At 53.4% G+C, this 24,642-nt stretch overlaps 2 protein-coding genes and 1 pseudogene across 2 annotated transcripts; all 3 read right to left on the bottom strand.

Moving 5' to 3' along the window:
• Window positions 1-902: 902 nt before the first annotated feature.
• On the bottom strand, window positions 903-9,371 carry LOC116739321 (annotated as a pseudogene).
• Window positions 9,372-11,253: 1,882 nt separating this feature from the next.
• On the bottom strand, window positions 11,254-19,403 carry LOC116739320 (glutathione S-transferase theta-4). Its single transcript, XM_032603648.1, has 5 exons — window positions 18,909-19,403; window positions 17,740-17,827; window positions 13,601-13,751; window positions 12,754-12,930; window positions 11,254-11,642 (listed from the first exon to the last, which is right to left on the bottom strand). The coding sequence occupies exons 1-5, from the start codon at window positions 19,018-19,020 to the stop codon at window positions 11,445-11,447; spliced, it is 726 nt and encodes a 241-aa protein (XP_032459539.1). The 5' UTR covers window positions 19,021-19,403; the 3' UTR covers window positions 11,254-11,444.
• Window positions 19,404-19,408: 5 nt separating this feature from the next.
• LOC116739322 (glutathione S-transferase theta-1-like) lies at window positions 19,409-21,107 on the bottom strand. The gene is made up of 4 exons (XM_032603650.1): window positions 20,996-21,107; window positions 20,825-20,912; window positions 20,104-20,285; window positions 19,409-20,021 (listed from the first exon to the last, which is right to left on the bottom strand). The coding sequence occupies exons 1-3, from the start codon at window positions 21,105-21,107 to the stop codon at window positions 20,150-20,152; spliced, it is 336 nt and encodes a 111-aa protein (XP_032459541.1). The 3' UTR covers window positions 19,409-20,021; window positions 20,104-20,149.
• Between the last annotated feature and the right edge of the window lie 3,535 nt (window positions 21,108-24,642).

Raw genomic sequence — 24,642 nt, 5'->3', positions numbered from 1 at the left:
TGCAAAACTTGAGAATAGCTTGGCCTTCCTGGGCCCCAGGCTCCCAGTTTAAAGAAGACCTATCCCCCCAGGGCGGGGCCATGTTCTCCACTCCCTCCAGTGGACTGCCCTCCTCCACAAGTCACCCTTGGCCGGATTACTGCAATATCCAAATCTCCCTGCTTCCTCCCTGGCCACTGTCCAGTCCAACCCCCAACAGCAGGCAGAATATTATTCTAAAATGCAAGCTGAGCATTCCGTTCCTGTTCATGGTTTGCAGCTCCTAAGTGTGGCATTTAAGGCCCCTCATGACTGAGTCCTGACCAGGAGAGCTGCTGTTTGGATTTCCCCTCCCGACCAATTCCTCAGGACAGATGCAGGACTTGTGATTTACAATACTTGGTGCCAAAGGGCCACGTTCTGGGTGACTGGCCCAGCAAAGTGATAGCTGGCATGCCTACAGCCAACACCAGTGGACGCCCGATACCCCTGCTGTCTTTCTCTAAGAACTAGAAGGCAAGGGGGCATTTGTTAATTTCACTCTTGACAACCATTAGGGGGAAGCTGATCCATGGGGCCTAGGAAAGGGGGTTGTCTTTCGAATAGAGGCCAAGACCAAGGTCAGGACAGAAGGAAGTTCAAATAAACCACACGTCAGAGTTAGAAGCAGAGGCTCAGGCTGAGCCCAGGTTTATTTCCCAAACTGAAAAGAAGATGCAGTGATTAAAGGAGACAAGGTTTGGGTATGCCATTCTCATCGTGGCTTTTAGGCAGCTGTGGAAGATGAGTGGGGACCTGGCCCAGGGAGCAGAGGGGCAGTGGGACTCAGGCAAGTCACGCCTGCTCTCTGGGTCTGCCTCCCATGGGACATGGAAAGGAAGGTGCTTTGTGAACTGCCAAGGGCAGAGCAGAGGCTTCCCGGCTCACTGGATCATGGACAGCACCCTAGGCATCAACTTCCGCTTAATGGTGGGGTCTGCAGCCTGGGAGTCCTTGGCCTTCAGGATGACCTCATGGGCCTCCTGGAAGAGGACCTCCCCCACTGCCGCCTCCACGCGCTGGTGCCACGCAACCAGCTTGGGTCAGCCTTCAAAGACTCGGCAGCCGGCACCCACAGGCTGTAGGGAGACAGGGGACAGGATGGGGATGGACGGGTGAGGCCAAGTATGGCAGCATCTACTTGGTTTGGAGGCCACAGAACCCCAGAAGGTTTCTACACATAAGCACAGTCCCATGGCCAGGTGAGGCAGTGTGAGCAGGACTTCAGCAGCCACCCAGGACCTCCCCTGCCTAGTCCCCCCAATAACTGCCCACATCACTCACATTCATGAGCTCCGTGATGGCTATCAGGTCAGCCAGAGAGATGTGGGACCCAGCGAGAAAGGCCTCGTTCTGGAGGAACTTGTCCTCAAGCACCTGCAGGGTCACGTCCAACTCTGCCAGCGTGGCTGTCAGCATCTCGGGAGAGACCGGCTCACCCAGGTAAACAGGGAGCATCACCTGGTGGGTGGGCAGGCAAAGTGGGGGGTTAGGACCCAGTCCAGCCTCAGGGGCAGGAAGGCAAGTCTCCCTGCCCTTAGAGCTGCCTCCTGGTTCCACGCATTTTTTTTCCTACAGGGAAATTCCTAAAGGACTCCTTTTCCCGGAACTATTCCTGCTCCCACAATCTGAACCTGGGGCATCTGACAGAAGGACTCAAACCCCTTTGAGAATGACTCAGAGGGGACCTGAACAATGAGTTTCATACTTTGGAGGGAGGGCCTGGCTTAGGAACAATTATTTTATAATCTCTTTCCCCCAGATTATAAAATCAGTACCTCATACAGTATAATTAGGAGGATGGGCTTTTAAGGTCTCAACTTTGTTGCTTATAAACTATGTGAACTAGAGCAAAACACTCAAACTCTCTGAGCCTCGATTTCCACATCTGTGATATGGCAATAATAGTACAGGGCTCATCTTGTAAATGGAAAAGTGAGGCCCAGAGAGAGACAGACAGTTGCCTGAGACCACACAGCCAAGAAGAGACTAAGCCAAGCGTGAAACTGATGTCTTCTGACCCAGGGAGCTGCCAGGGACTAGGGAGAAGAGCCAGGAAAGGGTAGCGTGCAGGATTCTGGGAGGAGGGCATTTGGGGTGAAGCCATCAACAGCCTCAGGCTTGCCAGAGCTGTCAGGGAGACACAGTGGATGTGGAGCAGGGGAGGGAGCTTCATGTTCAATCTGGTGTTTTGTTGGGTAAAGTTGCTTGGGGAGCCTGGGACTCTGGAAAGGTAAACAGGACTAAGATTGTGCACAAGCCCTGGTGGCTTCTGTTTCCTCCCCCAAACAACAAGGTAGACAGGGTCAGTGATCACCCACCAGTGGCCTGGAGGCCAGTGCTGGGCTAATGACATTCCTTTGGCTGCAGACATTTTTTTTTTTTTAGAAGATGTTGGGGGTAGGAGTTTATTAATTAATTTATTTATTATTTTTGCTGTGTTGGGTCTTCGTTTCTGTGCGAGGGCTTTCTCTAGTTGCAGCGAGCGGGGGCCACTCTTCATCGCGGTGCGCGGGCCTCTCACTATCGTGGCCTCTCTTGTTGCGGAGCACAGGCTCCAGACGCGCAGGCTCAGTAGTTGTGGCTCATGGGCCTAGTTGCTCCGCGGCATGTGGGATCCTCCCAGACCAGGGTTCGAACCCATGTCCCCTGCATTAGCAGGCAGATTCTCAACCACTGCGCCACCAGGGCAGCCCCTGGCTGCAGACTTTTTAAAACTATGGATCACTTGCTGACATTTAAAAGTGGAGACATTTCATATAAAAATCCTGAACTTTCTAGCTTCTTTTTAACATAAAGGTGCTGGCCACACAGGGCCAGCATTCCTACCTGGCCGCCAGCACAGCATCTAAGGCTGCTGCTGGGGAGAAGCTGCTCCTTGGTGGGGGAAGCGGGAGGGTGGGGGGAACAACGGCTCTTAGTTTGCCAAACCCCACATAAGTCCACCTCCCGTGTATTCTCTGCCTCACCCCAGCAGCAGACTGTCTACATTTCCCTTCTGTTCCCATGGGGTGGTTCCAAAGTTCTTAGGGTTTTAAAGAGTGTTTTTATTCCTCGTTAAATATAGAAGACCATAAGAGGGTAATAAATAAATTCTGATTTATTCTTATCAGGAAATGCTATAGAGTAGTTAGAAAAAAATAAATTAGACCCACCCATAGCACTATGGAAAAATGCAAGTTCCAGAATGATATGAGAGCATTTATATAAAATTGTAAGCACTCAAAGCAAAAGTTTATTTTTATGGCTACTCATAAATGTAGAAAATCGTGAACTGAAAGGACTTGAACCAGATCCTGGGGAGCAGGGGGCACCTCAGGAAGGTACAAGGGCAACAAAGAGGTCTTTTGACTTTTGTTCTCTAATGTTTCCTTTTTCATATAAAAAAATGATAGAATACACAATAAAACTCATGACCCAGAATTAGCCATACACTTTCAAAAATGAGGAGTGCACTTCTGATGAGGATATGACACAAAAAAACCACTGCTCCCACCATAACACTGAAAAGAAAATAACCTTATTTTTCTTTAAAGTCTTCAAAGAATATAGAACTTTAAAAAAAGGAAAATAAAAGAAAGAACAAAAAAAGAAAGAAAAAAGCCTAAACCTGTTCTGTCCGATATGGAAACCACTGGCAACGAGAGGTTACTGAGCTCTTGAAATATGTCTGGTCTTAGGTGAAATGTGCTGTGCATGTAAAATACACACCAGAAAACAGACACAGATCAATGGAACAGGATAGAGAGCCCAGAAATAAACCCACGCACTTATGGTCAATTACAACAAAGGAGGCAAGAATATACAACAGAGAAAAGACAGTCTCTTCAGTAAGTGATGCAGGGAAAACTGGACAGCTACATGTAAAAGAATGAAATTAGAACATTCTCTAGCACCGTACAAAAAGATAAACTCAAAATGGATTAAAGGGCTTCCCTGGTGGCGCAGTGGTTGAGAGTCCGCCGATGCAGGGGACGCGGGTTTGTGCCCTGGTGTGGGAGGATCCCACATGCCGCGGAGCAGCTGGGCCCGTGAGCCATGGCCGCTGAGCCTGCACGTCCGGAGCCTCTGCTCCTCAACGGGAGAGGCCACAACAGTGAGAGGCCCGCGTACCGCAAAAAAAAAAAAAAAAAAAAGATCAAAGACCTAAACGTAAGACCAGAAACAGTAAAACTCCTAGAGGAAAACATAGGCAGAACCACTGAGGGGCAGTTAAGTGTCATTGTTGATGGACACTGGGGTTGCTTCCACAGCTATTGTGAATAATGGCTATTGTGAATATTGTTGCTATGAACATCTCTTCAAGACCCTGCTTTCAATTATTTTGGGTATATACCCAGAAGTGGAAGTGCTGGGTCATGTGGTAATTGTATTTTTAATTTTTTTGAGGAACCATCATACTGTTTTCCACAGCAGCTGCACTATTTACCATTCCCATCAACAGTGCACAAGAGTTCTAATTTCTTCTTATTCTCACCAACACTTGTTATTTTGTTCACATATATATACATATATATACACACATATATATGTGTGTGTATATATATATATATATATATATATATATATATATATATATATGCAATAGCCATTCCAGTGGGGATGAAGTGGTTTCTCATTATAGTTTTAATTTGCACTTTCCTAATGATTAGTGATACTGAACATATTTTCATGTGTTTATTAGCCAAAATTTTACTATTTTGAGTACACTGGGTTAAGTAAAATATAGTCATTTCAACTGTTTCTTTTTACTTTTTAATGGTGGCTACTAGAAGATTTAAGACTGCATATATCTCACTTTGTACTGGACTAAATGAACTAAATTCCAGAGGGCACAAGCCCTCCCTAGGTAAGCCACATTCATCCCTGGGGTCCAGGCAAGCCGAGGTGTAAGCCTGCCATCAGCATAGGAGTTTTCTGATGAAGCAGCCACGTGGGGAACTTAGGGCAGGGCTGAAAAGTAGAGCCATCTTGCGGTGGTAGTTGGTGCTTAGATTCCAAATCCCTGCTGGAGGAAAGCGAGCAACCTGATTGCACCCTCCGGACACCTGAAACCAGAGATGAACTGAAACTAACTAATGCCACATCCCAGCCCCATTCCTGACTAGCTGGAAGGGAGGAACCTCCCACCAAGACTGCCTGATAGAGAAAAGTGCAAGCCCTTTCTCGGGTACTTATTATGTATTCAGTCTCTACTCTCCTTTTATACATAATGGCAGCACATAATGATAAATTATAAGACATACAGAGAAAGAGGAAAATGTGGCCCATAATCAAGAAGGATAAAAAAACAACCAGTAGAGACAGACTCGCAGAGAACCCAGGGGTTGAAATTAGCTGACAAAGACTTTTAAGTAACTATTTTAAATATGTTAAAGAATTTAGAAGAAAAGATGGACCAAGTGGGTGAGTGGATGGTGAATTTCAGCAGAGACATGGAAACTCTAAAAAGAACCAAATGGAATTTCTAGAACTGAAAATTACATATCTCGAATAAAGAATGTATTAGATGGGCTTACCAGCAAACAGAAGGAAGGATTAGGAAGTCAAAGTCAGGTCAATACAAGCTATTCAAACTGAAAGGAAGAATAAATGCGATGTTGCCCAAGCCCTTTTGGGCGATGTCCTCACTGCCCCCGCCTGGGGAGGGGCACCTCACCTTATGCCACAGGATCTGGAGGCAGTTTCTCCACAGGGTTGTGTGCTGCCAGGCCAGGTACTCATCCACACAGGCACAGGCCTGTGTGGTCCTGGGGGTACCAGTGGTCAGGGACCTTATACTTGTGGGCCAGGTAGAGCAGAATGGCCATACTGTGGGGGAGGGGAGGACATGATGGGTGGGGGAAAGTATGGAGCTAGGGGCTTTATACAGAGTCCCTTCCTTAACCTTCCTGACCATGTGCCAAGGTATTTGCTCGGTTTCCAGACAAGGAAGCCGGGCTCAGAACAGAAATGGGTGTTGCCCAGAGCACACAGCCTTTGGTGGCAGAACTGAAAGTCTGTCTATGGCTAATACCCAAGCTCATCCTATCACCAGGCGAAATCCCACAGCAAGTCCTGCCAAGTGTTCTGAGACAGCTTCTGATGGGAAAACCAGAGAGAGCTTCCTGGAGGAGATGGCATCAAAGCTGAGCCTTAAAGAAGCTCAGTTCTTTCCAGTCTGCATCTACTCTCGTCATCCAACATTCAGCCCCTCCCAGATGGCCTGGTGGTTCAAAAAGGCTTTCTTGTTGTTCCTAAAGCACCAGCTGGAAACACGGGGTGGGGCGGGGTGGGGGCGGTGCTGCAGGATCATGAACCAGCAGGACAGACAACGCTCCAGCAGCTCCCTTCCTGCCCTGGGTTAGGAGGACTGCCTTGGTGTTGGGGCGGGGGTGGACCCGGAAGGGCACTGAATGTGGGAATTTGGGGCCATAGGAAGGCCTTCAGGAACTCGGGATACCCCAGGGGCTGGGCACCCCAGCCAAAGGGGCAGAAAACCTCTGTATCTGCCACTGGCCTAGGTTCCCTACTGGGAACCCTGCACTCACACCCAGCTGAACAGCTCACTTGTCTTTTTGCTCTTTTTGCTCCCAACTAATTGTTCAAGGAAGCTCCGAGGAGGGCTGCAGGTCCCTGGGAGCCATGCACCTCCCAAAATAGGGGAGAAGAGACAGAGAAATGCAGAGATTGCATGCTGCCCCTGGCAGGTACGCTTGGGAGGTCAACAGTGGGCAGCACAGAACTCAGGACAGTAAGGGCAGTAGGAAGGAAGATGGCGCTGGCAGAAGCTGGGAGGAATTCTTTGGGGGTGCATCCACCTCAAGATTCCAGAGATGAGTTCAAAAGTTCCAGGTTCCCCTTGTTGTGGGAGGCGTGACTTAGGTGATGAAGGGGGCAGAAGTGGAAAAAAATTTCACCCTCCCTAAAGAGATTTCTACTTCTTAGGACTGTTGTGATGCAAAACATGCACGTGTCTGGTGGTCTTCCCACGGGCATGGCCCACCCAGGGAAGGGGCAGCCCAGAGATGGAACCAATGGGGCATCAAAACACAAGTTTGGCCAGCGGGCAACCTTGGAGGGGATGAAGCCGCCCTGCCCCGCACCCCTGCCCGGGGACCCATCACCAACAACCACAGGATTGGTACAGATGTAAAACAGATGCATTCTTTTCCAACCATCCCTGTGAACTGAAACCGTGGACAGGCAGGAGCCGGGGGGTCAAGCCCTGACTCTCTGTAGGATGTTGGGCAAAGGGCCCTTCACCTCGGAGGACTTCAGTTTCCTGTCTATAAAATAGAGAGCTAGGACGAGATGGTTCTAGCGAGGTCTGGTAGCAGCCCCGGCTCCCCAGTTACCTCTAGGTCAAAATGAAGTCCCCGCCCTTCAAGGCAGGCACCTTCTGCCGGGGGTTCACCTGGGCAAAGACATCACTGAGGTGCTGGCCTGCAGAGAGCCCATCGTGGTGGGTGGTGGGAGGAAAACGCCAAGCCCTGCCTGGCTGCACCCACCCCCCCACGCCACCCCCCTCTCAAGGCCCAGGCCCCAATTTCATGGCTCTTCTCCAGCCCCGGGTTGCTCTCCAGTGTGGGAAAGGCTGCTGTGGGAGGAGTGGGAGGCTGTTCTGCCAGCTGGTGCAAAAGACCTTGATACCCCTTGCCAGGTCCTGGTGGGCATAACCTTCCCCCAACAGCACGCCCCCAAAACAGAGCTCAAGAAGCTCCAGCCAGGGTGGGGCCTCTCCTTGCCTGGGCCCTCACAGACACCCAACCCACTGCCTTTCCACCATTGCCAGCATCACAAGCGCCCAAGCAGGGTGTCCCCAACTGCAGGGGCCGGGAGGCTGGTGCCCTGAGTGGACTGTGATTCCCTACGGTGCCCCTTTCCCTGTGGACTCTAAGGTAGGGTCACCAAACACAGACAAGTGGCCTCTTCCTGGTGTCCACTTACTTGCAACCAACTTCCACAGGCCCCTGAGTGTCCCCTTGCTCACCCTGCCCTGGGCACCGGGGACAGAGCTGGCCCTGTCGTTAGGCTCTGCATTCTTGTCCCACCACAGCTCCCCGGAAGGGTGCAGCCCACTGTCCCCCAGGACCCTGACCTCTGCTCAAGCTCATATGAGTGTTTTCTGTTCCTTCAGATGCAGCCAGAGAGAAGCTTCTGAAGGGCACTTAAGCATCACTGCTGCCATGCTCAAGAGCCTTCAGTGGTTCCCCATTGCCACGGGAGCAGGGGGAAGCTGCTCAAAGCCATAAACTATCCACTACCACCTTACCCCTCCAGCCTCAGCCCCACTCTCTCTCCTCCCTTTCCCTCCCTTCCGACTGTTCCTTCACCAGGGACCCTCCCCTCCTCTCCTGGTGAAACACACCTCCTACTGCACCCTCTCTCTGACAGCCCAGTTTGGACATCCCTTTGTCCCCATGCCCTCTCCCCTACCCCACACTCTGCAGAGGTAACCCCTGGGCAGGACAAGTGGGCAGTCCCCAGAGGAGGCTGGGAAGAGATGGCGATTCAGGCAGAAGGACAGGCTGGTGCAAAAGGCAGAATGGCAGGCGAGGCCCACCGAGCTGGGGGCCCTGGGTGGAAGGCTCAGCCAGGCAGAGTTGCCCTACTTGCCCCACCAGCAAAAAGGGAGTTCTGCTGTCCCCTGCCCCAGCTGCCATGCCAGCTGTGCCCTTGGGACCTTGGGGACCCGTCAGAGAAACAAACCCTCTTGCTCAGAGTGCAGGGCTCGCCAAGCCCCTGTAGTCCCCCTCCTGCTCCCATAACTCCCCGTCGGCTGCCCCCCTTTCCAGTAGGAATAAGAGGCAGAGGACAAGGTAAGTGAAGGCAAAGCAGGAGGAGGAGGAAAGGACAGAGGGGGACCCAGTGCAGCCCAGGCCAGAGCATCAGCAGCTGGGGCCACAAAGGAGGGGCTCACTCTGCCACATCCCCCATGCGTCCCCCCTAAAGCCCCCTCCTCCTGCTCCTTTCCCTGGGGCCCCAACCCTATGCCCAGGTGCACCCCCTCTGTTCGCAGCGTCCCTCCTCCTTTCCTCATGCCTCCCCCACTTTTTACTCCGCTTCAGCTGAGCCCCGTGGTCCATTCCATGGGACCAAGCAGAGTTTGGGGACCCCAGAATCTCGTATCTCCCTGGTGGCTCACCTATTCGGCGCTGGCCCCAGGACGGGGGTGACTCGGAGAGGGGTCCCCCAATTGGTGTTCAGCCTCCTCGTCCCTCACTGACTTCTCGGTCCCCCAGACCCGGGCCTGGCCCACCTTTGCGCAGGTCCACGGAGCGCAGCTCGAAGGGGATGCCGTTCTTCTTGGCGAAGATGTAGACGGCACGGCAGGGTTGGGACAGCAGGTCCAGGTAGAGCTCCAGGCCCATGGCGGGTACGGACCAGCCTCGCAAAGCACGGGATACGGAACACAGCAAGCCCAGTGCTGGGTCTGACGAGCAGCAGCGCGGCCCGCGCCCCCCACCCTCGGTAGCTCCCCATTGGCGCTCTGGCCTCGCACTTGGGTGCAATCGCGGAAGCCCGGCGAGTCTGCGGGCTGGGCGGGGGCTCCGGATGGTCCCCCTGGGGGAGGCGGGTTGGGGGGCTCAGAGGGCCCCCAGGCCCAAGCTCATCTCACTGAGCATAACGTCTTCAAGGCTCATCCTAGTTGCAGCGTGTGTCAGAACTTCCTGTTTTACGGATGAGAAAATTGAGGCCCACAGTTGATTACAGGTCCAGAAAGTCTGACTCCAGCATCTACGCTCTTGGCCACAAGCTGCAGAGATCCTGGCGCCAGCAAGAGGCAAAGCCTCAGGGCTTACGGTCAGCGTGGTGGGCTAACTCACTTCGCCCCGGTGCGCGCCCTGGACTCTGACAGCAGGTCTTCCTGCTCCTGCCAGCCCAGTACCTCAATCTCGTTCCCTGGGTTTGTTTCTTCCCTCCTCTGGGCCTCTGTTTCCCCACCTTTAAAATGATGGAGCAATCCCACTGAAAGATCCAGCAATCCCACTTCTGGGCATATATCCAAAGAAAATGAAAACAGGATCTGGAAGAGATATCTGTAATCCCATGTTCATTGCAGCATTATTCACAATAGCCAAGATATGGAAACAACCTAAGCGTCTGTTAAGGGGTGAATGGATAAAGAAAAATTGGAGAATATACACTGACACGTACAGAGGAATCTTTCATCTAGCCTTTAAAAAGAAGGAAATCTTGTCATTTGCAACAACATGGATGAACCTGGAGGTCATTATGCTAAGTGAAATAAGACAGGCTCAGAAAGACAAATACTGCCTGATCTCACTTATGCTGTGTGGAATCTAAAAAAAGTGGAACTCTAATAAGCAGAGAGTAGATGGTGGTTACCAGGGGCTGGAGGGGGAGGGGGGAAATGGCAACATATTGGTCAAAGGGTATAAAGTTTTGAATACCCCAGATAAATAAGTTATGGAGATCTAAGGCACAGCATGGTGACTATAGTTAACAGCACTGCATGGTATACCTGAAATTTGCTGAGTAGTTCTTAATTATTCTCAGCAACAACAAAAAATGGTAACTGTCTGCTGAAAGGAAAAAAAAAAAGCACAACCTGAGTGTTGTGAGTGAAGTTTGATCCAGGGTCTTGCTGAAAACTACAGCACAAGAGACAGCCTTTTCAAAAATCCAGTTTTTGTTTCATTGATCTTCTCTACTGTTTTTCTCTTCTCTATTTCATTCATCTCCACTGGAATCTTTATTATTTCTTTTCTTCTGATGGTTGTGATTTGAGATCTGTATGCCTTTACAGCTATAAATTTGCTTCACAGCCCTGCTTCTGCTGCATCCCATAAGTTTGGGTGTGTTGTGTTTTTGTTTTCATTTGTTCAAAGTACTTTCTAATTTCCCTTGTGATTTCTTCTTTGATCCACTGGTTGTTTAAAAATGGATTGTTTAATTTCCAGATATTTCATCTTCTAGTTTTCCTTCTGTTGTTGATTTCTCATTTCATTCCACTGTGTTCAGAAACACACTATGATTTCAATCTGTTTAAATTTCTTGGGATTTATTTTATGGCTTCAAAAAGGGTCTAACCTGGAGAATACTACATGTGCCCTTGAGAAGAATGTGTATTCTGTGTTGTGGGTGCAGTGACAGGCCGATTGGTTTAGGGTGTTGCTCAATCATCCATTTCCTTGGGGATCTTTGGTCTCACTATTTTATCCATTAGTGAAAGTAGAGCACTGAAGTCTCAACTCTTATTATTGACAGTTTAATCATGTTTAACCTTTAATTTTCAAATTCTTTTTGGAAGCTGGGGGGACTTGTGACCGCCCCCCAGACCCACCACATCAGATGTATGTCCCAGGCTCAGCAACCGTGGCGGTTGTTCCAGTTCACTGAAAAACAGGGATTTTCAGCGTCTCCCCTAAGGTAGGAGGCGCCGGGGGCTGAGCTGGCCAGGCCCGCAGGCTGGGCTGCTTCTACGTGAACTTCTGCAGCAAATCGCAGATCCTCTCCTTGACCATCGGATCCAGCGTGGAGCAGTCCCACTCCACCAACTTCACCAGCCGGTCGTGGGCCTCCCAGAAGAGGTTGGAGCCGATGGCCAGCTCCACCCTCATGCGCCACTCGGCCAGCTTGGAGCTGTTGAGGAAGACGTTATGGTTGCCCGCCATGGGCTGTGGAGAGACAGAGAGGAAGACATGGTCAGCCTGTGGACCAGCCCCACCTGCGTCCCTCCTACAGCTGCAGGGCTCTCCCCATCTGTCCCTGTGGACAGTGAGCTGGCTAACCCCTGAGGCCTGATCAGGGGTCGCAGGCCATGTAACACATGTGGGTGGGGATGGAAGATCCCTGGGGGCTCTCAGTCGCTGGTCTTGCTCCAAGGCTCCTGAATCCCTCACTAAGGGACCCCTGGCCCAGGGGTTCCCACTTCTCCAGCGTGAAACCTCCCAGGGGTCCTGCCCTCTTCCAGGGAAACCCCTTGTCCCCAGATGAGGGTGGGAGGAATTCAGTTATTTTTCCCCCCTGTTGAACCTCCCTCTGTGATCAAGCACAGGGGCGGGGACGAGAAAGCCATCAGGCAGCCTAAGAAACATGCACACAAGATGTTTGGGGGGTTGTGAATGAAATTTAAGGGGTGTGGGGTGAAACTGAGGGGACTGCATCACCTGGGACAGAAAGATTGGAATGTTTTTTTCCCGGTGCTGGTCCACACTGCACACTGACCAGGGCCACTTTGCATACTGGCCAGGGTCTCAACAGCATCCTGCACACCAGCTAGGTCAGAACTGGTCACCCTCCCCTGCACATAGAAACCACATAAATGCCGCCCCACACCCACGTGTGTCCCCCATGCACAGCGGATGCCCCTCAGACCCAGAGCCAGGGAGCTGCTCTGTACAACTATCTGTCTGGAGCTCTGGAAAAGAGGCACTTTGGCTGGAAGGACACTTTGGAAGCCTCTGGACAATTTCCGGAGAGTCCAGTGGGAGGAGGAGGCGTCCAGGATCCTGGCCGACTGACCCAGAAACACTGTGTTCTCCTCCTTGTCCCACGCTGGCCCTCCAGCTCCTGCCCCCACAGAGGACTCTTGGTGAAGCATGAATGACCACGATCCTCCCCGATTCAAAACCTGTGTTTCCTGTGGCCCCCGGGTCAAGGCCAGACACCCAGGCGTGGCTCCCACAGTTCCCATATCTCCCCGTTCACCAGGCTTTCTGAAAGTTATGGTCACAGAGGAGTCCCTCCTCTGTCCAGGCTCCATCCCCCCATCCCCCCACCGCACACCTGCATCATCTCCACCAGGGCTACCAAGTCGGCCAGGGAGATGTTGTCCCCGGTGATGAACATCTTCTCCTGCAGAAACTTTTCCTCGAAGAGCTCCAAGTTGTTCTTCACCTCTGCCAGCACCTGCTCTGTCTTCTCAGCTGGAACTTCCTCACCCGTGATCATCGGGATCAGCAGCTGGCCAGGGGAGGGGAGGAGAGGGAGAGGAGGCCGTATCTGACCCTCCAGGTCTCAGTACCCTTTTCTGCTAGAGAGGTGGTGGACAGTACCAAGGATGTAAAGTGGTGTCACCTCTTTTAGCAGTTCTGGTTGGTAGAAGTTGCCTGGGGCCCTTGTTCAGAAGGATTTGAGGTCCCAGCAGGAAAGAATCCTATGATTGATTACTGATATCTGTCACAGGCACAGGATAAGAAGTAGGGACACATGTACTGGTTATTTGTCATCTTCAAATTTGGTAGCCTTTATGGGCCCTTTGACTCTGGGGTGGTTTTTTTTTTGTTGGCGGGGGCGTGAGTGTTTTGCAGCATGGCTTGCGGGATCTTAGTTCCCTGACCAGGGATTTAACCTGGGCCACAGCAGTGACAGTTCCAAGTCCTAACCTCTGGACCACCAGGGAATTCCCAACTGTGATATTTTCTAGTTTGGAATGAAATGTCTTGAATCCTATCCCGGCTTCAGTGATACCAGCCCCTCCTGGGCACCCCTCACCTTGTCTTTATAAGGCTCTTTCCTACTCAGTGGTTCACACTCCCCACAGCTCTGTAAGGCAGGCAGGAAAGGGAGCTGTGGAAATGAGGCTCAGGGAGGGAGGGAGACTTGCTTGAGCCCCCGCTGTGGCCCTGCTCACCTTGATCCAGAGTATCTTGTTCATGGGCAGCTGAAGGGCTGTGTGCTGCCAGGCCATGAACTCGTCCACGCGGGCGCGCGTGTGCAGGTCTGGCGGGTACCAGTGCGAGGGCGCACTGTACTTGCGGCACAGGTAGAAAAGGATGGCCACACTGCAGAGAGGACAGTCAGGGCGCTCCTCTGGCCTCCCCAACCCTCCACACGAACCATCCAGCGGGGCTGGGCTCAATGTGGGCCCTCCAGCCACAGGTGGGCTCTAGGCACTGACATCCCACCTGGAGGAGGATGAGCCCCGAGGGCCCCGGGAAAGGCAGTCAGTCCGCCCCCATCAGCGAGGGCAGGGAGGGGCCCTGTGGGGCAGGTGGGAGTTGGTGGATGGCGTCAGGAAGGGCAGACCAGACAGGGCACAACACGTAGGGAAACACAGGGTAAGAGGGGGCGCGGGAAATCTGGAGAAAGCAGAACCCATGAGTGACGGGGAGAGGGTGCGGGCTGGGTGGGGAGAGGTCAGGGACAGCCAGAGATGGCCTGCACCGCTCTGTCCATGCCCACTGCCCACCGCCCCCACCGCCACACCTTCCGTGTCTCTTGATCCTGCACCTGGAGGTTACAGTCCTCAACGCTTATTCCCTGCCTTCAGCCCTCCCAGCTCCCACACTGGGAGCTCGGATACCAAGCGGGGACCACACACACCAGCACGTTCTCTGACAGCCCCTGCCCCCAGGGTGAACCAGAGCTTACTGTGACCGGAGGAGCCTCACCTCCTGGCGGACAGCCGCCCAGCCCACATCACAGTCCCTGGGATGACCCTGGAATGGGCATCTGGCCTTTTGTCTGGCCAGCACCCTTTCCCCCACTTTTCCCGCAGGGACCCGCTCCACCAACAGTGATCCTGGCCCAGGTGACTGGCAGTCATGGGTCCCAGTGCCCTGGCCAGTGAGAGGCCCACAAGTAAGCAGGTGACTCGACTGGGCCCATCCCTGTCCTTCCTGAGAACTTCAGGTCACCCACGAAGGAGGGGTTGCTCGTTTTGCGAGGACCAGGTGCTTCAAAGATGAGGCTACAGAGCTGTTGCTGGTGGTGGGAATAGGAGAAAATGCTGAGAGAAGCTGGCAGGTGGGCTGGTGGGGGAAAGCATCAGTGCCACCATAGCCAGGCCCAGATTCCCCTGGCTTGTCACATCCCCCAATAAACTCAAACTAGTTGAGCAGAGTTTCTGCCTTGTGTGGCTGGTGTCCTTAGCCCCTCACTCAGTGCCCTAATAGACACCTGTGGGCAGAGGGCCCAGGAGGCTGGAGGGATGGGGGAAGGGTGGGTCTTTGGAGAAGGTCTAAGGGGGATGGTAGTGGATTCACAGCTGTTCTAAGGCCCAGGACTGGGAGGTGGGAGGGAAGGACCAGAAGGGTGAGAAGGTGGCATAATAAGAAGGCCAAGGGCAGAGGTGGGGGCCCTGCTCTAGAGAGAAAACCAAGGGTGTGGCTGGATAATCACTTGGTAAAGATATTAGGCAGGTGACTTGTGAATCTAAGGGACCATTTCAGCAGAAACACTGACAGCTTGTACTGAAGGAGACAGATGGGATGAAATGAACGAAGACTGTCAGACACCTCTGTGAAATGGGCAGATGGGACTATTCAACCTTCAAGAAGAGGAAAGAATAACCCAGAGGGAGGCTCAGGGGCCAGTAGGGCTGTCCTGCCACCACAGGCCTGGGGTACTGGTTCTAAAAGGTGGGGCCAACACCCTGATAGGCTCAGAGGACAGAGTATGGAGCTAAAGAGGATCATTTTGTTAAGAGAGAAACGAAAGGCCCAAAATGGGGTCACTTGTGCTAAGCCCCACATCAGCAAACCGAGACTCAGTACCTTAACCTAACTGCAGTTTCAGCCTCTCCCAGGAATGTGACCTTGAACCAGTTAATCTGGAGTTACCTGGCCAGCACTAGTGAGGTCAACTGCCTGATAGACCCCTGGCTTCCCCCAAAGAAAGGTGATCTTGACCAAAACAATCCACTCTTTGCTAGAAACTTCCTTTCCCTGCCTCCTTCTGCCTATAACAAGCCTTTCATTTTGTACAGCTCATCAGAGCTCCTTTCCAGGTGGGATGCTGCTCCGTTCATGAATTGTTGAATCTTTAATTTTACGCAGTTGAATTTTGATTTTTAACAATGCTCAAGCCCTAAAACCGAATGCAATTTGTGCTGCCAGGTTTCAGACTTGCCGGGGATGCACGAGCCTTTTATTCCTTCCTATCCTCTGTTTTGGAATGGTAACGTCTAGCCTATGCCTGTCCCCCCACCGTATTTTGGAAACAGGATAACTTGTTGTCTGGTTTCACAGGTTCATAGATGGAAGGGAATTTTGCCCCAGCATGAATCAAACCCTGAATCGCACCCATACCTGACTTGGATGATTTAGAGGATGGCATTTTGGACTTAAAGGTGATGCTGGGATGATTATGACTTTTGGAGATGCTGGGATGAGGTGAATGTATTTCACACATGAGCAGGACATGAATTTGGGGGGGGCCAGGGAGCAGACGGTTATGAGTTGAATTGTGTCTCCCAAAAAAGACATGTTGAAGTCTTAATACCCAGTACCTTAAAATGTGACCTTATTTGGAAAGAAGGTCTTTACAGAGGTCATCAAGTTAAAATGAGGTCATTGGAGTAGATGCTAATCCAAAATGACTGGTGTTGGGACTCCCCTGGTGGCGCAGTGGTTAAGAATCCGCCTGCCAATGCCGGGGACATGGGTTCGATCCCTGGTGCAGGAAAATCCCACATGCCTCGGAGCAACTGAACCTGTGCGCTACAACTACTAAGTCTGTGCTCTAGAACCTGAGAGCCACAACTACTGAGCCCATGTGCTGCAACTACTGAAGCCTGTGCACCTAGAGCCCATGCTCCACAACAAGAGAAGCCACCGCAATGAGAAGCCCATGCACCGCAACAAAGAGTGGCCCCCACTCAGCGCAACTAGAGAAAGCCCACATGCAGCAACAAAGATCCAATGCAGCTAAAAAAATTTAAAAAAAAGACTGGTGTCCTTATAAAAAGGGGAGATTTGGACACAGAGACATGCACAGAGGGAAAGCGATGTGAATAGACGCAGGGAGAAGATGGCCATCTTCCAGACAAGGAACACCCTAGGCTACCAGAACCTAGGAGAGACCTGGGACAAATCCTTCCTGGCCCCTTCATGGCGAGCATGGCCCTACCAACACCTTGATTTCGGACTTCTACCCCAGAGCCATGAGACAATACATTTCTGTGGTTCTAAGCCAGCCAGTCGGTGGTACCCTCTTACAACAGTCCTAGAAATGTACCTAGCCCTGGGCCACCCAGACCTCCATGGTCCACTTGGGAGATATACTTCAAGTTATGAGACCACCTGTGAAGCAGGCTGAGAAACAATGAACCCTGAATCTTACCAAACCTTGAGATCCAACTACCAATTTACAGGAAATGAAGGGACAGAAAGCCGTGTTACACGGCACCATGAGGATGCAGTCAGCAAAATTTAGACCATTGGAAATTCCACAGGACAAAGGAGCTGGTTTCTTCAACCATGGCAAAAATGCAAAGGTCCAAGGTCCAAGGTGGGGCGTGGAGGGGGCTGGAGATGAAAAGAGACTGAAGAGGTGGATCAATCAGTTGCACTCTTTGCAGCTTATTTGGACCCTGATTCCAAGGCACGAACTGCAAAGAAAATATGTCTGAAATATTCAGAGACTGTTGAATATGAACAGGATATATGATGAAATACAGGAATTGTTGTTAATTTTATTAGGTGTCATCATGGTATTGTGGTGATGCTTTTTTTTTTTAAAGAGACTTTATCTCTTAGAAGGTCATTCCTAAACATTTACAGGTGAAGGAATGGAGTGGCCAGGAGGCAGGGGAACAGAGTGGAGTATAGATGATGCAAAATGGGCCCCTGGGTGGACCACTGTTGGAACTACGGGGTGGGTACGTGGGTCCGTTATACTCCTTCTTATTTACTATTTACTCTACTTAAATGTATGTGTGAACTTTTCCAGAGTAAAAAAAAAAAAATCAATAGGCACCAGCAGAAGGGCTGCCACTGACTCTCCCAGGAAAAGCAGACACATGGTGGGAGAGCCAGGGAAGACCGTTACCTTTCAGATAAGACAAATTTTCCATCTTTGAGACTGGGCAGCTTCCTCAGGGGGTTGATCTCGATGTACTCCTTGCTGTGGTGGTGACCTGAGAGGTGCAGGAAGGTCTGAGGCTGCTGGGACCCCAGGGAAGAGAGACCCAGGCCTCCCAGAGGCAGAAATGCCTTTCTCTCCATTTTCGCAAGAAGGGAAACTGAGTCCCAGAGGAAAACCATGGCTCACCCCAGGTAAGGGGGCAAATCAGCGGCCCAACAGGGACCAGGTCAGGACGCCTGCCCCCATCCCAGGCTCCGTGACCAGGACAACCTTTATGGCTCACAGAAGCTGGAGGCCTCCAGCCCTCACCCCCAACTCTGGGCCTAAAGCCACAGCCTGTGAATCAACAGAAGCCCTAGGGGCCTGGATCCCACCCCTAGACCCCCTGCCCCTCTAAGGGGAGCAGGGCAGGTGCCAGCACAGGAGCCCCAGGCCCAGCACACAGATGGAATCCAAAAGGGAGCCTCCCATAGGCGCTCAATCCAAGTGATCCGAACAGAGAACCCTATGTGTGTGGGGGGGGGGGCGGTCGGGGGGGAGTTTTAACTCCTCCTTGGTCAGCTGCCTCCACTGAAAACACTTCAGGGGGCTCTACTTCCACCCCGATAATGTCCAGGGCTCCCGGGTCTCCTCCTCTGTGTTCTGGAGGCTCCAGCCTCTGAAAGCTGAGGTTTTAGAGCTGCTTGGAGTGGTGAGGGAGAGTGCGGCCACGGACCTCACCCAGGCTTGGGGGTCACCCTGAGCAGGTCTGAACACTTGGAGCGGGGGAACGGGTGTGGATTGAAGTAAATGAGGAATAACCGTGCACCTCTGCGACCTCTGCCAAACTAATTGGCAGGTGCTGCAGCTGACGAGGTGCTGGGCACCCTCGAGGAGAAGGTGGGGTGCTAGGTGGGGGTCCCTCCGCCCCTCTTCCTCCCACTTCCCCCCGGAAGAGCCTGTTCACAGTGGGGCAGAGTCCGTGGGGACCCGCAAAGGCAGGCGGGGCAGGAGCACCACCACCAATTCCCTTGGGAAGCTTTTTTTTGCCCCTGTGGACTTTGTGGGGGGTCTCCTCTGTCTCTGTCTCCGCTTCTCAGAAATACCCCAACCTTGTGTCCTGCCTTCCCACCCGGGCAGCTGCGGATGCCGACCTTTCAGCAGATCCACAAACTGGAAGTCGAAAGGGATGTCGTTCTTCCGGGCAAAGATGTAGACAGCGCGGCACGACGCAGACAGCAGGTCCAGGTAGAGCTCCAGGCCCATGCTGGGCCCCCGCTGCGGCCGGCAGACACCCAGCCTCAGCCAAAATGCAGCCTGCGCCCTGGCCCTGTGCCCACCAGCCCAGGCCCAGGCCCCCGCATTCTGGAACCTCTTGTTCACTTGGCGTTTTCATGAGGCCGAGAAGCCTGGAATTCTCACAGCAGCAAAGATTCTGAGGAAACCCAGGAACAGGCTGGGGAGAGGCCTGTGGCTTGGGGCCAAGGGGTCAGGGGTGGCTGTGACCTTGCCCTTCCCCTCCCTGGGGGTGTCCGTTTGTACTCCTGGCCCGGGTCTGAGAAGGGCTTCCACGTGGGCGCTCCCAGGGCCAGTCCTTCATGGCAGAACGTAATCGAAGGGGCGTTGCAGGGTCCAGAGTGAGGATGGGATGAGAACTAACCCAGGAGGGTTCCAGAAGCAGGGAGCGGGGATATCCACAGGTCAATCTAGCCTGAACTGTGGCTAGAAACGGGTGGGGAGAAAGAAACAGGAGCCCAGGGGGCCGTCAGGGCATTGGGGTGACGCCACAGGGGACTCAAGGGGCCACGCAGAGGAGCCCAGAAACCTCCAGCCTGGGTTGGGACCGGCTGTGGCCAGGCTGAGCACCTGGACTCAGCACCTGGGGGCAGAGGAAGGTCACTGTGGGGGCCTGAGTGCTGCTCACTCTGAGCTACGTGACTTCAGGAGATCCCCTGACCATTTGGAAATGGGGAGAGCCCACTTCCCGGGACAGAAAGAGACACGAGTTGGGGGGGGCACACAGAGTGTTTACTGCAGATGGCAGAGCGCAGGGGCGCGGCAGACCCTCAGCGGAGCCGCTCCTTCACCCTCTGCACAAGGTTCTGGGCCAGCTGGGGGTCCCACTGGGCCTCTTGGGGGTCCCGAGGCTGAAGCACTCACCTGTGGGCCTCCTGGACGAGCTCAAGGCCCAGGGTGGCCTCCACACAGGCTCGCCACACAGCAAGCCAGGGCCAGTCTTGGAAGAGGTCGCAGCCGACGGCAGTGGGCTGGGGAGACAGGGCAGCCGGGGCCTGGGCTCAGCCTGCGCCCAGAGCAGCCCCAGAGGACAAGTGGGCAGGAGAACCTCACCTGCATCAGCTCTGTGAATGCCATCAGATCCGCCAGGGAGACCTGCTCAGTGGCCAGGAAGGGCCTGGCCGCCAGGACCTCCTGATCCAGGGGCTGCAAAGCGGGCGTCAGCTTCCCCAACAGCTGCTGCAGCTGCACAGCATCCACAGGCTGCCCGGAGACGTGGGGCAGGAGAGACTGGGCTGGGAAGAGAGGCGACAGCTTATCTTGGGGCCCTCCAAGCCTCCTCAACCTCCTCTTCATCCTCCCTCAGCAGCCATTTATCAGCGATGCCCTCTGGGGCTCTGCGTTCAGAATGATTCTGAGGTTTCATTCAGGCTCAGGGGAAAGATAACTGTGATAGATTAGTGATGGGCAAAAAGTGAGGACAGGGGACGGGCATTCAGAGCCCAGTGCAGCCCCAGGGCTGCCCAGCTCCTGTGACTCTGAAAGGACATGTTCAGACATCTGGGGAGGGGCTCCCCTCAAGCCTGGGTCTTCCCCAGTTGCATCCAGGTTGTCCAGGCCTAGGGGGTGGCCTACACCCCCTTCCACTCTGAAGCTCCCAGCTTTAGCCCCAAAGCAGCCCCCTGGTCCAGCTCCCAGCCCTCTGAGCTGGATTCGCTGAAAGGAGGAAGGGGCCCAGCAGTCTGGAAAGATCTTCAAGCCAGGGGCTACCAGCTTTCTGTCTGCCTCCTTCTGCCTCCCCCCAGCAATGAGCCCCAGACCCAGGGCACCTTACCTCTCGGCCACCAGAAAGTTCCCATCCCTGAGGGCAGGCACCTTCTCCAGGGGGTTCACCTTCAGGAATTCGGGTTTCAGGTGCTCCCCTGGGGGGCAGAGAGCAGAGGAGGCTCAGCGTAGGGTCTGGCCCCTAGGCGCCCCTCCGTGGAGCCCACCTAGCTCTGCTCACCCTGTGCCAGCTCCACAGGGTGCATCTCAAAGGGGATGCTGTTCTTCCTGGTGAAAATGTAGATGGCACGGCAGGGGGGTGAGTACAGGTCCAGAAAGAGCTCAAGCACCATCCCTGTGCTTCCCATCGGCCCTCTACGCAGGCCTCCAAAATGGGGTCCATGGTCTGATCCATGCCCCTCCCTGAAGCCTACTCCCTCCACAACTGGCTGGGCGCCCCACCAAGCCATCATACCTTGTGGCCTCTGCCCCTGTGAGGGGCCGGTCACTGGTTTTTCAAAAGCAGGGTCCCCAGCCTGGTCCTCCTCCGCCTTCATGGGGCGGTGCAAGCCGATGGACACTCCCACCCCTGCTCTCTTCAGCTGGGGGGGCCACCTCCCCACCCCCACCCCCACCCCCACTTCCCTTCAGTCTAGACAGCTTTCACTGTTCTTCAAGTCCGCTGCGACGCACATGTCAGGTTCTTAAGGATTTCTGTCTTCCCTCCCACCATGCCTGTGCCACGCACACCCCACACACACAACCCCACACACTCACAGAGTCATGCACACACACACACACACACACACACACACAGACACTCCCATGCCCACCCCACCCCTCTGAGTAACTATCCCAACTTCCTACTGGGACCTCCCTCTGCCCTCCTCGCGTGCCCCCCGAACCCCCGCCACTCAGGCTCAGGCCAGACCCTCCATCACCAAGTGCTGTCCCTCCACCTCCTGCACCTCTTACCCACAACCAAGACCCCGATGGCCTGGCAGCCTCACCAGCCTCCAGACTCAGCCCTGCCTCCATCGAGACTCTCATCCTGGTGCACACAGCACAGGACCAGAGGTTTCCTTTCTTTCTTTCTTTCTGTCTTTTTATAAATTTATTTACTTTTTTAAATTTTTGGCTGCGTTGGTTCTTCGTTGCTGCAGGTAGGCTTTCTCTAGTTGCGGCAAGTGGGAGCTACTCTTCTTTGCTGTGCGCGAGCTTCTCATTGTGGTGGCTTCTCTTGTTGCAGAGCGTGGGCTCTAGGCGCACGGGCTTAGCTGCTCTGCCACATGTGGGATTTTCCCGGACCAGGGATCGAACCCATGTCCCCTGCATTGGCAGGAGGATTCTTAACTACTGCGCCACCAGGGAAGCCCCTCCCTCCCTTCCTCCCTTCTTTTCTTTTCTTTCTTTCTGGATTTCCTCTTTATTTCTTCTTTCCTTCCTTCCTTCCTCCCTTCCTCTTTTCTTTCTTTCTTGATTTCCTTTCTTTCTTCCTTCCTTTCTTTTCTTTCATTCCGGATTTCCTCTTTCTACCTTTCTTTTTTCTTTCCTTCCTTCCTTCTGTTTCTCCTTCCTCCCTCTTCCTTTCTTTTTCTTTCTGGATTTCCTCTCTCTTTCTTTCTGGATTTCCTCTCTTTTTCCTTCCTTCCTTCCTCCCTCCCTTCCTCCTTTTTTTCTCTTTCTCTCCTCCTTCCCTTCAACTCTTTCCTTCTTTCTCATGTAAGGAGCCCTGGGAGACTGCCCTCCCTTCCCTGCCCCACCCCACCTATAAGCAAATAAATCTGTTGAAAATAGAAACGTGGGGACTTCTCTGACGGTCCAGTGGTTAAGACTCCCCGCTTCCACTGCAGGGGGCACACGTTCGATCCCTGGTCCTCGAACTAAGATCTCGCATGCCCAGGGCGCAGCCAAAAAAAAGAAAGTAGAAATGTGGGTAAGGGAACCCCGAGAAACTTGAAAGCATGGTGTGCTTTCACCTGTGCTGTATCGGACGCTTATGGGCCATTCCCTAAACGTTTGAGTTTGGGCTCGCGGTTGGTTGTAAAGAGCCCTTGACTATAACACAGGGCAAAGGCTTTGTGATGATTAAAGACCGTTCGTCGCGTCCTCTCGAGACCCTGCTAGGATGCAGCCACGGAATAAGAAGCGTTCTTCACAAATGACAGGAAAAGGCCACCGGAGAGGAAACGCAAGAAAATTCCCCAGGTTTACGCCTAAAAATGTAAATCCCCAGTGAAACCAGTCTGAGAATCTATCGGTAAGGAAAAAAGCGCAACGCAGTAGAAAACTGGGCAAAAGATAAGAACTTTTTTTCTTTAAAAAAAAGAAAGAAAATCAGTGTTTTTCTTGCATTTGCTGTTTTTCCAGCGTCTGACTCAAGATAGTCAATATGCCAGAGTAGCATATTTGGGGGTGACTGTTCTGACTTCCTTCAATTATAAACACATACCTAACGGCAAACACCAAATTCCCAAGCGTGGAGGTTGAGGTGGAAGCACCCGAGGGCTTCACTTAAGCCCGACCCACGTGGGGGATACACGAGTACTTGTATACTATTCTCTATAATAATAAATTAAAACCTCCATACTAATAAAAAGGTCATTGCAAAAACAAAAATTACGCCAGACGGCCCTTCTCTTGGACGCGTGCCTCATGCCGGCCCTTGGAACAGCATTTCATCAGCCCTCACTTTGCCCCTCCGGCAGACACCACCAGCACACAGACGCTCGGGCGCCCCGGCTCCAGGGCACCCCCCTCTCGGCCCCGCCCCGCCGCGCGGAGCACGCTGGGAGCTGCCAGCCCCGCCCCGCCCCTCAGAGCACAGTCTCTCAGAGCATCGCCAGGAGCGTGGAGCGTACTGTGGGCGGACCCACCACCTCGCCGCCCTCGCCCCTGCCCTGCCAGGCCCCGCGCGCGGAGCTTGCCGGGAGGGGGGTGTTGCCATGGCAACGGTCGGCGCGTGCTGGACCGTTACGGTCTGGTGACACGCGCGCCCGTCTTGCCCAGGGACCCCGAGAGCTGTGGGTGGTTCAGTTATTGCCCGGCGGCGGCCTAGGCTGAAGGGAAGGGGCGGGAAAACCACCCGGGAGGGGGGCCTAGAAAGCGCCGGGCCCTGTGGAGCGGAAGGGAAGGGTTTGGGGCCTCGGAGCTGAGACCCCGCCGGGCGAGGGGAGAGAGTGCAGTCTCCGGCCATGTCGAGTGGAAGGAACTGTGCCGGGTCCCAGAGGGGGAGACAGGAAGGCGCGAATAGAAGAGGGTGGACTCAAAAAGTGGAGGGAAAAGGGGAGGTGGAAGAAACAGAGCTGGGCAGACCTCCCAACAAAGCTGAGTCCATGGCGTCATTCCCTAGCACTAGACACCCCATCGCTGAGCAAAGCATAATAGACCCCTACTCATTTTGGAAGGTCAATATTTTTTACGCACAGGATGGGGGAGGGGAAGAACGGTCAGGGAAAGGGGAGCAGGCAGGGAGGAGACCTGAGTCAAGAGCCCAGTTCTGAAGCAGGAAGGGTCCTCAAAGGTTGCTTTCACGTGTAGGTGGAAGTCTGACCATTCTGGCGCTTAGAGCTCTCAACCACTCTGAGTCTTCCCTCTACCTGTGGGAGACTTACCTTTGGGTTAAGCAGGGGAAAGAGGAAGGGACAGATGGACAGTAGCAGCGCAAGGAAGGGATGCCAATGGGAGGAGGAGAGAGCACCATGGAGGCCCACCCTGGTGAGAACTAGAGACTGGTTTTAAGAGAAGTCCCTGTCATGACACCCCAGTCCCACCCATTTCAGGGCTTCTGGGTGAGGTGGACCAAGTCTAAGACTAGGGGGTCAGGGCAAGAAGCCTCACAGTAACCCTTGTCAATAGGAGACTTCACACGGGACCTCCCCCCATCTT

Source organism: Phocoena sinus, chromosome 14, assembly GCF_008692025.1.
Source record: "Phocoena sinus isolate mPhoSin1 chromosome 14, mPhoSin1.pri, whole genome shotgun sequence".
Classification (NCBI taxonomy): Eukaryota; Metazoa; Chordata; class Mammalia; order Artiodactyla; family Phocoenidae; genus Phocoena; species Phocoena sinus.
Note: the sequence above shows the minus strand (reverse complement) of the source record. Positions and strands in the feature narration are given on the sequence as shown.

Excerpts from the sequence above, each read along its gene's own strand:
- LOC116739320 (XM_032603648.1), bottom strand. The coding sequence starts at position 19,020 with ATGGGCCTGGAGCTCTACCTGGACCTGCTGTCTGCGTCGTGCCGCGCT. Across the intron at positions 13,752-17,739 it reads AAATTTGTCTTATCTGAAAG|TGTGGCCATCCTTTTCTACC; the intron begins GTAACGGTCTTC and ends TCCTCTCTGCAG. Across the intron at positions 11,643-12,753 it reads CCCTGGTGGAGATGATGCAG|CCCATGGCGGGCAACCATAA; the intron begins GTGTGCGGTGGG and ends GTCTCTCCACAG.
- LOC116739322 (XM_032603650.1), bottom strand. The coding sequence starts at position 21,107 with ATGGTGCTTGAGCTCTTTCTGGACCTGTACTCACCCCCCTGCCGTGCC. Across the intron at positions 20,913-20,995 it reads CCCTGTGGAGCTGGCACAGG|GGGAGCACCTGAAACCCGAA; the intron begins GTGAGCAGAGCT and ends TCTGCCCCCCAG. Across the intron at positions 20,286-20,824 it reads AACTTTCTGGTGGCCGAGAG|CCCAGTCTCTCCTGCCCCAC; the intron begins GTAAGGTGCCCT and ends CTCTCTTCCCAG.